The following is a 17,525-nucleotide window of genomic DNA, read 5'->3' as shown; positions in this document are numbered from 1 at the left end:
GTTATTATTTTGGATTGAAGCTTCGTGGTATGAGCACTTTTTTGTTAAGCTTTGCTTTAGCGGAGTAACATTCACCCTTGTCTGTTAATTTGTAATGTTCAAGTAAATTTAGCAAGTTCATTTAATCTTTATTTGAATGAAATATTGCACGCTATTCTGTTAGTGTCCACATAGAGATCAGAAGGATCCTTTCAAAGTTTCAATTACTGTCCCACAATAGATTTCTCGAAAATGTTGAATGAGATAGGAAAAAATCTTTGGACTCTTTGCAGGGGGTTGCTGGCTAACAATGGGTTGAAGGAGTGGCTAAGATCTCTAACAATACTAAACGCGAGAAACTGCTGCCGTAAAACAAAATATAGCTGAACAAAGAAATAGAACCCGTAAACCGCAGAACATTCTGTCTCCAACAGTTGTAGAATGCTTTATACCTAAAAATGACGCTGTAAACTTAATATAGCCCCGCAAATCAAACCCGTAAAACAAAATTTAGATGAACAAAGAAACAGAGCCTGTAAACCGCAGAACATTCTGCCTCCAACAGCTGTAGAATGCTCTATACCTAAAAATGACGCTGTAAACATATAATATAACGCTTCTTCGGAGATGCTGTTTTTTTTTTTTTTTTTTTTTGACTCAAACACTCAGTTCTATTCAGAGAATACACCGGTACAGCCAACCAAAAAAAAGAAAAAAACAACGAAGAATAGGGGGAAGACGGCCGCCGCCGCCGCCAGCACGCACTGAAGGCACGCCGCCGCCATCGTCGCTCCAGGAAGCTTCATAAAGGCAAGCAGCCGGAAGTCCTTCAAGAAAGGGGCCACGAAAGCCCTACGCGCCGAAGGAGAAGCCGTTGTCTTCAAAGCCGTCGCCGGCGAACCTCCACGAGAACTGAGCTCGGTAGCCTCCCTGGACGCCCGAAGACGCGCACCACCGAAGCAGCATCTCACAAGCCCCACCACAGCGCATGAGGAAACGCCGAGGCCGCGACACTGGGCCGGAGAACGGGATCCCCAAGATGCACAGACGGCGGCGCCGCCAAGCCGCCTGGCCGGGGAACAAAAAAGCCCGCCGGACCACCAGATCCGCGAGCACAAACAGCTGACAGCTCGCCGGCGCCGCCACGAGTGACGAAACCGAGGAGGAAGACGAGCTCCAGCACCTTTATTCCAAACGCATGCCGCCGGCTCCTCCCATCCAGCGCCACCGGGAAACCTAACCCTACTATCTACACGCCTAGAGCACAGATCAGGGGCCCCTCCACCCTCCCACCGCCGGAATGGCGGCCGGAGAGGGAAGAGACCGCCAATCCGGCCGTCGGCGGAGCGAGGGAATGGGGAAAGTTTCCTTTTCGCCTCTCCAGGCACTGTAGCACGGGGGAGGGGAAAGGAAAAACTACTCGGAGATGCTGTTAGTATGATGAAAATTGATCTAAGCGCATCTTCAACCGCCGAGCGATCCATCCCGCACCCGCGCGTCCGGATGGGTCGAGCCGGACAAAAAATCGGTCCGGCGCGCGGACCCATCTCTAAAACGGATGGCCGCGGCGTGCGGGACGACCCAAACCTGGCCCAAATCTGGGACGAGTTTGCGTGGTCGTGGACGCCAATGGCTGGCCGCTCGCGTCCGCCCCTTGTCCGCCCATGGCCTGCGTGTCATAGGCAGAAATAACTTTTCTTCATTAAAAAGGTAGCCATTACATTTTTTTAATCTACTACTCCTATCCTAGTACGTACGGGGCCGGCGGCCTCGCCGGCGACTCCTCGCCGATGCGCCGTCGGGGCCGTGGATTTCACTCGACGCGGGCGGCCTGTACGCGTGAGGATTCCACTCCAGCTTACAAGCTGGGTGGCGCGGCGGAGGCCTTCATCCTCCCCCTTTCCGCCCCCGCGCCTCGGACGCGCTCGCGCTCCGCCTCCTGCGGCGGCACCATCCGCCTCCCGCATAGCTCCAGCTCATGCAGGGCGGCGCGTTCCACAGCGGTCCACGCCTCCAGGCGGACGCGACCGGCGGCCTGGGCCTCGTGGTTCTCGTTCCGCCGATGCATGCGCTCTTGTCGGCCGCGCTCCGCCAACGCAGCAGCCTCCCGGTCGCGCCGCTCGGGCGAGGGCAGCTGGATGAGGTGGTGGGCTGCTCGCATAGAGAGGAGCTGGTTCTTCTGGCCGAGGAGGTCGACTAGTTGGCGGCGGCCGGCCCGGTAGGTGGCCTCGTGCTCCTTCGTCACGCGCGTGAGGTCGGCGAGCCACTCCTCGATGGCGGCGTTGATGTTCGCCAGCGCGAGGTCCTCCGCGGCGACGGGCTCCTCCTCCGCGGCGCCCCCCTCCTCCGCGGCCTCGTACCACCCGTCCGCGGTCTCGTGCCAGCCGTCCGCGGCCGCCTCCACCATATCCGCGTCCTCTTCCTTCTTCGTCGCCGCCTCGGCAACGACGCAGAGCGCCTCGTCGTCGGCGACCCACCGCGCGTCCGCGCGCTCCTCCTCCTCTGTCCGCGGGAACCTGGCCCGGGCGGTGAGGGAGAGCTTGGCCCACGTGGCCTGCAGAGTGCACGGCATGGTGACGGAGAGGGTGCCAGAGAAGGTGGAGGGGGAGAGGACGCCGGAGCGGGTGTGATGAGATCTGTGAGCCCGCCGCCGTCTTTTATAGCCGGCGGTCTTGGGCGGGAACATTGGGCGCGAGCGCGCGCCAATGGCATTTTCGCGCGCGCGGGAACCTTGGTGCGCGCGGGAACTTTCCCGCGCGTTCTACCGCCCGCCATTGATGTCTCGTCGAGGCCTGCCATGGCGCAGCGCCGCGCAAGGAAGACGAACCACGTGGCGTCTTTTTGGGTCGCCGCGTTGGGCGGAGCGTGCGACCCAACCGGACACGCGGACGCGGGCCACTGTCCAGGTGTCCGCTCGGCTACCCAAATGGCCCAAAACGGACGGCCAGCGTGTCCGTTTGGGTCGCTCGGTTGGAGATGCCCTAACTCAATCACACGAATCTTGTCGACGGCTAATACATTCACGGGCCTCTGGAGAATCACCGCGTCGAGCACATGTTACGCGTTTCGCTTTAGGTACACTAGCTTTGTATCAAGCTCAGTCGAAAGTCGAAACCCAGCCATGAATTTGCGATTCTGGCTAGCGACCACCGACCACCGACCACACTAGTAAGTCTTGCGATTTGTCTGAACCACACTGCCGTTCTGGTGCTGCACCCTCCCCTGCTCCTCCAGCTCGTCCTGCTGGTGCTGCGCCGCCGGCGCCGGCCCGAGCCGTTGCATGACCGAGCGGTAGGCCATGATACCCATCTTCTGCACCTTGTCGTACACCCTCTCCGGCCGCAGAGCCGCCACGTACATCCCGACGGCGTCCAGCTGCCACCCGCTCCTCCCGCAGAACCCCACCACCACGCCCCCCTCCACGGCGAACTCGAACGGCATGCCCTCCCCGGCGGCGGCGCCGAACGGCCCGTACGCCGCGCGCTCCGTCCTCAATGACAGCGACCGGATCACAGGCGAGCCGCCGGGCGCCACCGGGCCGTACCGGCCGCTCACGGCCGTCAGGTGCTCGTCCGGGAAGCTCAGCTTGATCTACGCATGACACGCACGCAGTCCAGTCAAGAAAAGCCGCACCATGCCGTTCACGGCGCGATCGCATTGGCGTACGTACCAACCTGGGTGGTGAGGCTGCCGGTGGTGCCGCCGTGCCGCTCGCCGGGGACGGCGATGCCGTTCCTGTCGTACTCCACGCTGATGGAGTCGATGCAGCGGCTGTCGTACGACAGGGTGATGCTGCGGATCCCCGTGTGCCCGCCGTCGTCCCACGGGTTCCCGCCGGCGCCGCCCCACGGCCCCACCTTCATGAGCTTCTTCGACGCCACCATCTTCCTCTGAGCCGGCGGCTGCTGCTGCTGCTGCTGAATCCAACGGTGCAGCAATGTGTTTTCATCAATCGAGTACATGATTTTGTTAAATAATTATATTACTTTTTTAAGACAAAGCAAAACCTTTTCGAAATCTTTAAGCAGTTTATATATGAACATAAAAGTACAGACAAACATGAAAAGGAGAACTGAGAATTCAGATGTGAGGAGAATCATATTTGCTTTGATTGAAAATGAAACTGAATACTAGTGAGATCACTTGTGTACCATGTTTGCCTTCAGATATCTGCAGGTCTACAACACCAGCTGGTATAAGAGATGAGAAGCTAATCTTTTAGAAAAACATGAACAAGTGTACTTAGAGTACTTATGGGTTAAAATAGCTGGTGAAACAAATGGCATGTCCCAACCAAAGAAAGTATCACTCAGCTAACTGGCAGCTGGCAAGATTGTACATGATGAGAAATGTAGTGGATGCCAGAACTGGATGCTCTATGGGGATCAGTATATATACCGCGGCATAATCTACAAAGCTAAGATGTGTAAAGAAACATGCTGTTCTTCACCTACAAGTTACATCTCTGAAATATTCTTGAACCATGATTTAAGGTTAGCATGTCCCAGAAGGATAAAACTACAAATATTTTTTGTAGTTCATTGAGAAATTTCTAAAAAAAAACTACTGTAACATTTATTCAAGGTCCATGTCTTGTAAAGGTGAGGATAAACAGAGATGGCATGGATTCCAGCTTTTATTCAAAGGCAGGCACAGAGATGGTATGGATTCCGTGGTAAGTAATTTCCACCAAACTGGAGAATATGGTGCCCATTGCCCATCGGTAGAGTCCATACACGTAAGCTAGAATAACAGAATAGGCACGCACAATGTTTATTTGGAATATGTTCGTTACCAAATTCATTTTTGTTCTCTGGATATATCTGGCAAATGAGTTTATCGCCACAAGCTCTGACAATGCACAACTGTTCCCATCAGGATTCAACTGTCCAGTAGCCAGTTCAATATCTTTTTCTTTTTTTGAAAGGGAGTTCTATATCATTTTGTTGATTGTAAAGGTAACCAGTTCTATATCGACAATTGTCCTTGGTATGCGCCAGATCCTTGTCTGAAGCTGAATGATTGAAGTGTGTGTGACAAGGCATCATCCAGTTCACAATCGATCAATTTCTGCTGTTAGTGCTAACTGGTAACAGCCCAAAATTGTCATTCTCTTGTGGCATTCTACAATCCAATAATTGCCACATTATTCTTTGGGTGGTTCAACTGTGCAATCCATTATATACTCCTCACCTGACTAAGTTCATTCCTGAAGCTGTAGAAGGCAACTAAAATTTCCCAAAAAAAAAAAAAAAAAAAAAAACACAGTAGTGCATGACACCATTGGCAGCAGATGCAAGCACTGGCCTAATCATCCACACACCTAAAGCCTTTGCTGTTCTGTGCTGTGATGGGGGCCTGGGGTGGCCAATCGAAAGTAGATTGAGATAGAGACCCCACAGGAACATTATAATCCTCTTTGACAGGTGTGTTTTATGGCTGGGCAATGATATGATGCCCCTTTCTTGCATTGGCTTGACAGCGCAATTATACTTTTCTTTAAGGTAGCAGAACTAAACTAATTTGTTTGCATTTTCTTCTGTCTACCACACACCAATTAGGAGCCTGCTATTTCTGGTTTTTCATGTGTATCATTCACAAAATAGCAGTTTGCTATCTTTAAGCTGTTGATTGAAGCAACCAATTATTAGCTATGAGCTGCCTGATGATGGAAATAGGCCAGTCTCTGAAACGTGAGGACCTCCTTTCAAGGTCTCACCTATATAAGAGGCGCCCGCGCCTCTCCCCTGAACCACACTCACACCATCTCTCCCGAATTCGTTCGTGCTTGTCTACCTCGCAAAAGCATTAGCAGTTCTTGACTTTCTCTCGCCTTCGTCATGGACTCCAAGATCTTGTACGCCGCCGCCGTCGCGGCCCTCGTCGCCGTCTCTTCGTTCGCTGGCGTCGCCTACGCCGCCGACGAGCCCGCCGCCGCGCCCGGCCCCGGCGCCGCCACCTCCGGCGCCGCCGCCCTGTCGTCGTCGCTCTTCGCCGCCTCCGTCCTCTGCCCGGCCGTGGCGCTCCTCTTCGCCAACCTGCGCCACTGAGCCAGCGGCGGACACCGAAGGCTGCTGCATGCTCGTAGATGGATGAAATGAAATGCTGTTATAGTATCTGTTAACGTGCATGCGTGCTTGTGCGCGGCGCGACATCTCATCATTGTATCTGCTTTGCTCATTTAATTTCTGATTTGCGCGCGCTGTACAACCAATGGAATTTTATTGATTCAGTTCAGACTTCATTCGCTGTCCTGTCATGCATGCTTTGCTACGACCATGGTGTTGCTTCCGTTCATTTCAAGCTAGACCGTATGTATTTGCATCTTATTCGTAGGTTGCTCATAAACAAGGGTTAGCAGCATACCTGATGAACAAACGGGGTGATTTAAAAGCGTCAAAGCAAAGCCAACAAAAAGCAGCTTGCTGCCATGCAGTATGCGTTGGCTGTAAAGCAGACGGACACATCCACACGCGCGCGCGTAAATAATGCTCCTCACCAGACCTGCCTTTCTCAGTGCGGTTCAACTGGATTTCCCTTTCAGGCTTTCATCCTGTTCTTTTTTCCCCTTGAAATTCCACTCACATGTTTAGTTGGGAAAAGGAATTATTTTGTAGCAATGCAAAGTTGCAAACACGACAACTAAAGATTGGAAAAGGTTCCTCTCAATTTTTATGTTTATTTGGATAAGTGCCACCTGGCAAGAGAATATCTAGTGCTACCATGCTCCCATGCTCCGAAGCAAAAGGACTACAAAAATGCGGGAAAATTTGCAATCCCTACCACGTAATTGTGCACCTACACGCCTTCATCGACGTTGTTTTTTTTACCAGAAGACCTAGAGCTAACTATCCAGACTTTGGGCTATCCGGACACATACTTCGAGAGATGGTTTATAAATGTTTGTTACCAGGTGCAACAAGATCTACTTGGTAAAGATAAAATATCCTTTCGTATTTGTATGGATTTCTGGAATTGATGATCCTAGCCCTAAAAATACACCAATCATTTTTCACACAAATACTGTAGGGAAGGCCCTACCGTGTCATTTTCATTTATAAAAAATGGGACATTTACAAATGGGTTTGTCAAAAATAGAATAAAGAAAATGTGCAAGGTATCAATCCACCCTAACATGCCCACCTTTAGGTATTTGCTCTATGCCTACCAAGAGCAATTATTTCCTTGAAGAAGCGAACCCCATCTTGGATACTTGCCTGCTGTCCATCAAAGATGACCTTGACCAACAACCCACAATAAGGATCTCCTTAAAACAAGAGAGATATAAGCTCTAAAGCCCTCTTAAAGGAACCATTTGTTTCCAACCTTTCAGGGCTCTCAAGAGAATCTCCTTAAGCAATCTAGTGATCCTGCGCCGCCGTTGCTTCCCTTGCCCTCCACTGGTCGTCGTGGTGGCTCGAGGGTGGGGGAACCTCTTATTGGATGACCAGTTTCCGTAGTGTGTTCGAGTTCTTCGTCTTCAATGTAGAGTGTCGATGGGTTGGAGTTTGGAGTCGACCATCGGCCATTAGGTCTGACGTGTTAAAGTTTTGCCTACAGTGGTGGCGTTCAGTGGAGGGGATGATGTCACAGCTTATTGGTGTCCTCAAGTTCCGTCTCCACCTGATGAAGCTTAACTAGATACATCTTCGTTGGAAAACTTGCGAGTTTCTTCTCCTCCATCTCTATCTGGTCGGAGCTGGGATTATCTCCTCCAGTCCTCCTTGGTACTAGCTTCTCCGGGATAGCAATCTGTCAAGATCATGGACGCTCAAATCTTCTGATCCACATCGACGACTTCCCGGTCTCTTCTTCTACAAGTGCATGGGTTTTTTCAAGATTTCTCCAATACGAGGTTGCTATGCTGAAGGCCTAGAGATGGCATTGAGCTTTGCTCATGGCGCACCGTCGAGGGATGCGGAAGGAAGATGGTGCTAAACTTTTTAAGTACTTGTGTTATATTTCTTATTGTAAGGGATGGTTTCAGATAATATATGGCTTTATGCATTTTCCGCAAAATAAATGAAGAGAGACAAGCTCTATTTCTTCTATCGTCTATTGAGCATCTCCTTCAAGGATTTACAGAAATCACATATTTTTTAGTAGATTCAACTAACTAACTTCTATAAAGCAATAAGTTGTTTGAATTAAATTCAACTCACGTGATGAGAAATAAGAAAAACATATTAAGTAGTAAATAATAACCAAAACTACTATTCACGATAGAAATATGAATTTGACACTGTTTAGAGTCTATATACGGTGACGGAAAAACCCACATCCATGTGTGTAAGTACAAAAAAAATTGATGTTCTTATTTTAGCCAATAACTTATTACAATTAAAAGTTTAAAACACAGAAACTCTACGTAAACGTAAAAGTAATTTGGAAACAATTAAATAAAAAATGTGAAGATAAGTTACCCTATTGGACAAGACTTTGCAAATTTGGAAAAGAAGAAAAACATTAGTCAAACTCAAATTAGAGAAAATTCAAAAAGTAACACCATATTTCCAGATTTTTTGTGAATCCTAAAATACCTCCTACTTGAATATTTATTTTTGTTTGTCCAATAATTTGTGTTCAAATATCAGTTTTCATCTTCTCGAGTTTGAAAAATAAATTTATTTTCACTATGTTTTCTTAAGGATCTAAAGATGCCAAGAATACAAAAAAAAAAGTATTTTGATGACTTCTTTTTAGAAAAATTTAGTACAAATATAGGCATACACACACGAAAACTCCAAATGGAGGCCGAGCTTCAAGGAGCACTTTATTTTCAAAATTCGAAAATCACAATTAAAATTTAAAAAAAATAAAAAAAATCCTAGATGTAGTCAACCACAAGCATGTAAAATCTCGATGTGAAATATTTCCTATTATGAGCTACACACAAAAATGAAAAAAAAAGTGTGGATCATATTATAGTGAATAGTAGACATTTCAAACTATAAAATTTATCTGATTTTTTTCATTTTTGTGTAGCCCAGCATACAAAAAAAAATACATTGTAATTATGCACCTTTATTGGATACATCATTGACAATTTCCACTGCCTTTTCATTTTTTTTAAGCTTGTAATTATGATTCTTATCTAAAAAGATAAAGTGCTCCCTCGAGTTCTGCCTCCATTTGTCCACGGTTAGTACCAAAGTCCGTAATGAGATGAACATAGTTACCACATTAAATAATCATATTTGTAAGAAAAACATTAGAAAATTAACTGAAATCATGCAAAATGCTGAAAATGAAGAAAAAAAATAGAAAATATGTGTAGATAACTCACTCCAAGTTTACAAGAACACTCACAAATTTCTTAAAAGGGATATGTTTTCATGAATGTTGCTAAATTTTCTCCTCCTTGTTATATTTATTTTGTATTGCCCTCTAATTGTGTTCAGATATCTTTTTTCCCTTGACTTTCAAATCAAGGTTTTGTCTTTATGATTTCCCCTTTTTCATATTCGTTTAACCATGTGCTAAATTACTGGTATGTCATCCATCTGTTAAGCTTCATGCACTAGCCACTTGAACCAAAAGTCCGAACTAATGGAAAGGGCTAGACAATCCACATATACACTTCACAACATCCCCACTCGCGTGTGACGGGAGAAGAGAAAGTCAACACGTGAAAGAAGAAGAGCACACCGAAACAGCGGTGGCTAAAGAGGGGGGGCAACAGCAATTTTTAGGCTTAATTGCGAAAACCATGTGAAAGCCAGGATTTGAACTTGAGACCTGAGGCTCTGATACCATGTTAAGCTTCATGCACTAGCCACTTGAACCAAAAGTCCGAACTAATGGAAAGGGCTAGACAATCCACATATACACTTCACAACACCATCAATACGCTCTGAACAAAACGCCCACACAACCTTATCCTCTCCCTTTGGTGCTACAGAGGAGAGAGGCGACTGAGAGGGCGACCGCGCGTTCCTCCCCGTTCTCTCCGGCGCCGCCGTGGGTTCCCCTCCCCTTCTCTGTCCGCAGCGGCGGCGGAGGAAGGGTGGGGGAACCCCGGGGTCCGTGCGTTCGGGTGTAAATAGGGTAGGGTTCGGTACCGGCGGCGGCGGCGTTTGCGGGGGGGCGGCGTCGGCGTGTCCGGTGTTTTGGTCTTCTCGGATCCGGCCCTCTCCCGTCGCCGTTCGTCGCGGCGGCGGCGGATCTGTGGAAGTTCTCCCGCGCGGCCGGCGTGGCGACGATGCTGGGCGTGCGTGGTGGAGTTCCCGTCCTCGAGCTCTTCGTTCGTCGCGGCGTCGTCTCCTCCAGCGACGGCGCGGAGCTTCTGAGGTAGGTGTGCGGAGGTTGGGAGGATCTCGCAGCTCGGCTGGTTCAGGGAAGAAGGTGGACGGTTGCGGCGGCGTGGCGGTTGCCACGGTTCTGGAGCTGATGGTTATTGGGAGCGAGTCTCCCGCCGATGAGCTTTCCATGTCAAGATCCAGCTTCCTGGAGCTGGTGGCGATTGCGGTTCTTCAAAGCCTCGGGGCTAGAGGCCTATTCAGTTCCTGGGTTGCTGTCTCTCCGTGTGCTGTTCTCTCTCCGGCGACGGTGGGCGGGCATATGCGGGGCGGCGACGGCGGATGCGGTGAAGATGGAGGCCTGGAGGTCTCTGGTTTCTTCTCTGTAGTTAGGTGGTGCCACCTGGTTGGCCTGTATCCTCTCCTTTTTACTTGTATTTGTTCTGCTTTCGCTTGTATTTCCTTACCGTATATATACAAGTAACGTATGCCTTCGGGCGTACGTAGTCAAAAAAAAAAAAAAAAACGCTCTGAACAAGCTCTGAAAGTTGAGGGTCGAATTTGCCAGGTTTTAGAAATTAGATACCAAAAAAAAATTTAACTAATAACAAAAAATATATATGTTTTCCAGTTGCACAAGTGTGATCACCCGCATCCACAAATTTGTATCCACTAGTGTCCCCTGATGCCCCAAATTGGAATTTCAGCAGAAGTTTACAGCAGCTGGTAGCCAGCAGGGGATAAACAAAATTATTGAAGTCCCTGTGAAATCCATGTTAAATTTAAGTATAACTGTCATTCGCCACCTGTACTTGACATCTGTTTGACACAGCGAGATGTTCTCAAAATGCTATAAACATCAGGGCCTTTGGAAACATGCACTGAAGAGAGAGCCAGATGACAGCCAACACTCTCTGTAAACGCAGGCAGGCATAAAAAGAACATGCAGCCGCCCTGCATTCTTCCGTGCAGTTTCCAACACTCCAGAGGCCATTCTCGATGCGCAGTCAGCTCACTGATCATTTCATCTGGGAAGGTTAGTTTCAATCTTCGTCTACTGGATCTGTGGCCGTGTATTTCCTTTCTAATGTTCAGCTGCTCTGGTTCAATTGATCATTTTATTCTGACTCGCTGTCCATGTCGTGCATCGCTTTCAGTCCCCTGGGGCGCTGCGAAATTGAGTGATGAATGTCAGACGACTGCGTTTTTGCTAGTGCACAATGCAGGATTTACAGGACTGGGAACAGATAATATGTTATGGTAGCCTGCTCACCTTCTTGGAAACCTTCTTCTCTCGTACTTCGTATCTTTCCAGAGTCAAGTCGCATAGCCATGTTCCAGGGCATACAAACTGCCAAGGATGAACAAAACTTAGGTGAGAACTGCAGAGTCGTAACCCAATTTCAACATAAATATGTGAATGAAACTGTAGACATCAGTAGTTATTTATATCCCAACTAATAGGCACCAGCTGTTTTCTTAAGCTTAAACCCAAGTAACTTTCCTTCTAAAAATAACTTCAAATATCTAAATAGAACTTCAACTCCAAGCATGGTTCAACCACACTGACCAAGTATTGCTCCACCATTTAGTAGAATTTAGAAATGGAGCTCAACAGAGATGGGAAGATGGCACAGCATCTTTGGGCATGGCCCCTACCAGGTTAGCTCACTGATAAAACAACTGCAACGCTGTCACGTGATAAGATAGAATGACAATTAGTTTGTCTGTTTCAAAGAAAGAAGGTAATTAATGTTCCACGGTAGGAGCAGTAAAACCACACACCAGACACTTTATTTGGTTTCAAACAGTGTTTTATTTGCTTCAGACAGAAGCATGCTATGGTAGTATCATGGACGCCCCTTGGCAACCAACTTGAGTATCAGCTGTAATAAATGAGGTATACGCGGAATCTTGCTATTTATTTGCACGTCTCCTTTGGTCAAGGGGCAAGGCAAGCATCGTGCAAAGAGATGCCCATATGGTCCATGTGATCACATTCCCGGTGTCTATTAAAACTGCATATCCAAATGTATTTACCCTGTGGTAAAATTATCGATTTCTGATTTCGCATTTAATTTTGGGGTCCATGGTTATTGTCTGTTAGTAGTGTTATGCAATATTTAACTTTGGAATCTCTGTGCAATAAAGTACTAATTTTTCTACTGTCTGTACCAAGATAAGAATCCTATGACTAGCAAAGAAAAAAAGAGAACAATCCTATGTGAAATGATGTGAACTGAGAGTAGAATAGCGAGAACAGTTTAGAAGTTCAGAAGCTAAGAAGAAAGGTTCATACATTGACAGTCCTCTGGATGGCTTTCACTCTCTTCTTGGGCCTTTGAGGCAGCTTGGATCCCTTGAACACCAAGAAGTCCTCTTCCTTCTCCTTGTTCGTCAGGGCAACTGCAAAATTGGGCCAAATTGACCCTTCGCTCCCTGATGACGAGCCCTTCTTGTCATCTACAGAGGTTGGCGGAACCCCGTTATTGTCATTGTGGCCCTTTCCAGAGCGCTCCCTTCCTGGGGAGGCAACTGCGCGGATTGTGCTGTTCTGCTGCTGCGACGGTGGCCTCATTGCCCCAGGCTCCTCAGAATTCCTGCAATTCAGTAGCACTAAAGGTTAAAATAATAAAGAAAATTGTAATTACAAACTTACAATGACAACAAAAAGAGGAAAAAAAATCTGTTGTGTCCAACACAGGTGTACTACTTAGATGTTCTTTTTGTAAATTTGGAACGTTTGTGACCACATCAATTTGAGTTCCAAATAATTCTTTTAATTGCACTATAAGCAGGCCTGGTGGACAGTAAAAAGAATGAACACATTGAACAAAATCATTTGGTTATTTCTCTTGATAGAAAAGTGGGTGGAACTTTTTTTTGAGGGCAAAAGTGGGTGGAACTTACAACAGGCACAATATGCAATTTATGAAATTTCAGTTATTCACGGAGTACATTAAGAGGCAATTTAATCATGTGTAAAATACCATGCGTATATTTATATGTCAGCAAGAAATGCAAAAAGGGGAAATCTAATGTAATTATCTACTGATATAAAGAAATCTGCATGGTGGTGTCTAATTTCACAATGAGAATTGGATACATAAACTTATATTGAACACTACAACATATCTAACAATCATGATTAAATGCTGAAATATGGGCATAGCAGGAACTGCAAAAAATTCATGATTCACACACATTTGGGGAAATGGATAGCAAACAAAGAATAACTTCGACTTCAATCCAGAAATTACAAGAAAAAATATGAAAAGAGAAGAACAATGAATGAATAAGCTATCACCATCACCATCCACTATACGTGTGGTGGTGACTGATTTGAGATAAATATGGTGTTTCCTTCTGAAGCTAAAAATAGTCAACAAGGAAAATAGCAGATACTGACAAGCTATTGCCGTCAATAACTTGACGAAAACCTCATCCCTCACAGCTTTCACGAGCAGTTTTAATAAATCAGTCACGGATCAGGTCCGGTTGTACAGACCTTGAATTGAGAAACTCCCAACCAAGTTCAGATAACTTGAAACTTGGAGCTGGATTCAGCAGATAAGTACTACCAATCTGCTGGTACTCCTAATTTTAGCCTAGCCAAAGTCTGATTCTCCTACAGTTTCAGCCTCTCAAGTCTCAAGGACCCAAGTTGAGCCACAGAAGAAAAGAGCACTTAGTCCCAGTGTAAATACACCAAATTAGTACTTGCCCAAGGGATATGAACGAAGGCCTAAAATAGCGAAAACCTCGAGAAATCCAGGTCTTCACATCCTCCTAGACAATCCAGCAGTACTGGACAAGGATCACTTCATTTTTGGAAGAACAGAAGGTTGGCCCAATGATGGAATTAGCCAACCAACATCAATCATGCTGCCCCATAACCAAAACCAAAAACCAATCATCGCATTCCCTACCGTGACTGCTTCCATTTTGAATCACCAAGTCATCTGTGAATAATCTATTACTCAGACAAGGAAAAACCCCACATTTTCTGAGGTATGTGTACCATAGATCATACTACATCCCTTTGTACAGAAACATTCTATCTATCTGATCGGATGGCACGTCGAATGCCAAACTTCAAAAGATCATACTACACCCACAAGAGAATTTGAAACTAAATCAGATCAAACACATCCAAAACTTTCTGACGCTCCATGTCACGTGCCGACACACAGATACCACGTGACGGCCAGCTGCCCTTTCAAGTTTCAACCCAACACGGTGATTCTGAATCTTATCACAAACCACAAGGCGCAGCAACAGAACAAACACACACAGAGAGAAGAGCGGCAGGAGGCACAGACCTGAGGCCGCGGTGGCCGTGGCCGGTGGGGTGGTGCTGCCCGGCCGCAGTAGCTGCAGCGACCGCGGCGACCGCCGCCGCGCGACGCTGTCCCGCAGCGGCCTTCTCGGCAGCCACGGTGGCCTCAACGTCGCGGCGCTGCACCTTGACGCAGCGCAGGCGCTTCCGGTTTCCCCACTGCAGCAGCAGGTCGCGCTCCGACGTCGTGCCACCGCCGCCGCTTCCGCCGCGCGCGGAGCCTCGCGTCTGGTAGTTCTTCCTCGATTCCCTCTCCATCGCCGGACTTGCCGCCGTGCTGCAGCAAAGAAACGGATAAATTTATCAAGAAAGGAACGAAGATTTCGTTGCCGGGGCAGCAGTTGAAAAACTCAGTCAAATTGAAATGAACAGGTGTTGGGGATTTTATCCAACTGGAAGACCAAAACATGGAAAGAAGATGTGATGAACACACTTGTGATTCAGCTAAATTCTCATCTGCAAGTGCCCGATCAAATCGGCAAAATAATGTTGCAACTTTTGCGTGGGAAAAAGGTGAACTGCTTGCTTGCAGATCGAACCAAACGTAAAATCAGGGTAAGGTAACAGATCAAATCCGAAAACAAGTGTGTCATCTCCCTGAAAATTAAGCTCGATTTAACCCACTTATCCAAACACAAATCAAATTACTGAAAGTAGAAAAAATCGAATGGGTGATTCTGGAGTGCAAAATTGTGGTCCTGCAAAATCCAGATAATAGAATGAATATGCAAAAGAAAGTCGAACGCACTAACTGAAAAAAGGGGGGGACTGAAGGAGATAATCGGAATCACCACCAGCACGCTACCTAAGAACAGCTCCCGAATTCAGCTCGCTCTTTCCGATCGAACTGCTGCGGGCGGGGAACACCCCCACGGAACAGATACAGATGCAGCCAAAATTTGCTAGCGAAAACGCTCGATCCTAATCAGTTTACCTCCAAATCGCGCGCAACCCAAGTCAAGGAGGCCAGATTGTGGCGCGACTCGATGCGGACCCTTGCCGTAATGCAGCTCCCGGAATTCGACCCAAATCACCCACTCCAGACTACCGATCACCCCATCCGGTATAAGATAAGAAACCAAGACCCGGCGAATTCGGTCTAAATCACCCACTCCAGAAGAACAGGGAACGCAGTGGAACCAGAAGAATCACAGCACAGGAAATCTAACCAAGTAGAATTTGGAAAATCACAGAAGAAAAGATGGAACTGGATCTTTTTCAGATCAAACAGCGAAACCGGAGAAACCAAGAATCAGGCCAAAGAAATCACAAGCTAGAACTCAAAGAAACCAACCGCACAAGAAATCCAGCAAGAAAAAGGTTCACCGGAGCGAAAACCTTCCAAGTCCCAGTTTCCCCACCAAAATTGGCCAAATGAGCAAGGAGAAGGGCAGATGAATCAGACCAGTACCTCAGACAGATTGCCGCTTTCTTGGCGCTCCAAATCCAATCCACAACCAAATCCTCTCCCTTCTCTTCTCCTCCTCTCCAGAGGTCGAACAAGAAGATCAGATTCGTCTCGGAGGCTGGTGCGAGCAGTTGTGCCGAATCGGGAGGAATTTGGAACAGCTTTCGTGTTCTTCTCTTCGTTTCTCCTCTTCTTCGTCCCCTCTACAAGGCAAGGCATAGACAGAGGAGGAGGAAGAAGAAGGCTCCCTCCATTTTATATGCCGTCTACCCCACCCACTTCTCGATCCCTCGGGCACACCAAAACCGGATCCGGGCCGCGCTCCGCCGCTGATGTGAAGATGGACCGCCAGGAATGGCCCAGCTCGTCGCCGTGGCCGCTCCCCCTCACCGGTGACTGGTGTCCAGAGTGTTTGCTCCGCTCCACACGCGGTTGATGCCGCGAGAGAACGCCAGGCCCCTCAAGGGGCGGCCCATCAACATTTTTTATTTATATATGATAAAAGTTTAGTCAATTAATTTAAATCAGAGCAAGTATATGATAAGAAAAAACCATTACAATACTAATCTGGGAAAAGGAAAAAAAAAAAAGTAAAACTTAAGCAAAAGGAATGAAAGGAGAACTAGAAACAATCAAAAGGGAAAGAGGAAAAACTACGTCATTAGAACAACACAAAAAAACTTAGTTGTCCAACTCAACATAGGGCTAGGGCAACGTGCATGTATCTCCTGCTACGGGCGACAAATAGAAATCCCTTGATGGACGCCATGGGCTTGCTAGCCGACATGGCTTATTAGGATGTGATATGGGTCAACTGATATAATTCTAATTCTAATTCTAATTCTTCTGAGGACAAATATATAAGTATGATTTGCAAAGAAAACAATATTGTCAGTTAAATGTTTGACTAAAAGTATGTGCAAAACACCACTAATCAAAGTATGTCCAAAATATTTGTGTGATCTAGATATAGTATTAGTGTGTGAATCACAACAATACTTTTACATTCCTGTGAACCTCCGGATCAACTTGATGCTTGCTCAGTTTCAAAAAAAAAAAACTTGATGCTTGCTATAGAATAGAGGATCCCGTGAATCATAAAAAGTGTTCATGCATTGAGCTAGATCATCTTGGTTTGAATTTAGTAAAATTAGGAGGATGCATGATTACTATATTTGATAGTTGTATGTGCTTCCAAAAGGGTTTGTATGTAGAGCTTGTTGTTGTGATTTAGTTGTGACCTAAACTCGCCAACATAGTCATTTCTCGTTTGGTAGGAAGAATCTGCATGGTAAGAAGATAAGTAACTCGCAATAAATACCATGGGTGATAAGTTAGATGTAGCTAGCGACATAGCCAGGAAAGTTACACAAGGGGGCAATTGCATGTCAAATATAGGTAAATTTGTAGGTCAAATCTACATACTAACTAGGTTTTTTTAAATCCACCATGAGAGGGGTTGTCATTGTGTGATCTACGCCATGGAGGGTACCTAGCTCACAGCGTGTCGAGAGAGAGGTGGGCAAAAGGCGGGAGCTACCGGAACTGTGAGACACAAGTT

General features: G+C 46.9%; 2 protein-coding genes across 4 annotated transcripts; both read right to left on the bottom strand.

Annotated features, from left to right (window-relative positions):
• Window positions 1-2,978: 2,978 nt before the first annotated feature.
• Window positions 2,979-4,497, bottom strand: LOC127324428 (jacalin-related lectin 19). Of its 3 annotated transcripts, none has more exons than XM_071824963.1 (3): window positions 4,131-4,497; window positions 3,650-3,893; window positions 2,979-3,570 (listed from the first exon to the last, which is right to left on the bottom strand). In XM_071824963.1, exons 1-3 carry the CDS (start codon window positions 4,131-4,133, stop codon window positions 3,119-3,121), a joined length of 699 nt encoding a protein of 232 aa, XP_071681064.1. In that variant the 5' UTR covers window positions 4,134-4,497; the 3' UTR covers window positions 2,979-3,118. The 3 variants fall into 3 exon arrangements, with proteins under 3 accessions (XP_071681064.1, XP_071681063.1, XP_051208198.1); XM_071824962.1 differs by having other exon boundaries at window positions 3,650-3,896; window positions 4,131-4,496; XM_051352238.2 differs by having other exon boundaries at window positions 3,654-3,896; window positions 4,131-4,486.
• Window positions 4,498-10,859: 6,362 nt separating this feature from the next.
• Window positions 10,860-16,202, bottom strand: LOC127324465 (uncharacterized). Its single transcript, XM_051352241.1, has 5 exons — window positions 15,968-16,202; window positions 14,540-14,833; window positions 12,517-12,817; window positions 11,491-11,568; window positions 10,860-11,386 (listed from the first exon to the last, which is right to left on the bottom strand). The coding sequence occupies exons 2-5, from the start codon at window positions 14,812-14,814 to the stop codon at window positions 11,336-11,338; spliced, it is 705 nt and encodes a 234-aa protein (XP_051208201.1). The 5' UTR covers window positions 14,815-14,833; window positions 15,968-16,202; the 3' UTR covers window positions 10,860-11,335.
• Between the last annotated feature and the right edge of the window lie 1,323 nt (window positions 16,203-17,525).

Source organism: Lolium perenne, chromosome 1, assembly GCF_019359855.2.
Source record: "Lolium perenne isolate Kyuss_39 chromosome 1, Kyuss_2.0, whole genome shotgun sequence".
NCBI classification, from domain to species: domain Eukaryota; kingdom Viridiplantae; phylum Streptophyta; class Magnoliopsida; order Poales; family Poaceae; genus Lolium; species Lolium perenne.
This window is presented reverse-complemented; position numbering and strand designations above follow the sequence as displayed.

Excerpts from the sequence above, each read along its gene's own strand:
- LOC127324465 (XM_051352241.1), bottom strand. The coding sequence starts at position 14,814 with ATGGAGAGGGAATCGAGGAAGAACTACCAGACGCGAGGCTCCGCGCGC. Across the intron at positions 12,818-14,539 it reads CACGGCCACCGCGGCCTCAG|GAATTCTGAGGAGCCTGGGG; the intron begins GTCTGTGCCTCC and ends ACTGAATTGCAG. Across the intron at positions 11,569-12,516 it reads CCATCCAGAGGACTGTCAAT|TTTGTATGCCCTGGAACATG; the intron begins GTATGAACCTTT and ends CATCCTTGGCAG.
- LOC127324428 (XM_071824962.1), bottom strand. Across the intron at positions 3,571-3,649 it reads CAGCCTCACCACCCAGGTTG|ATCAAGCTGAGCTTCCCGGA; the intron begins GTACGTACGCCA and ends TGTCATGCGTAG.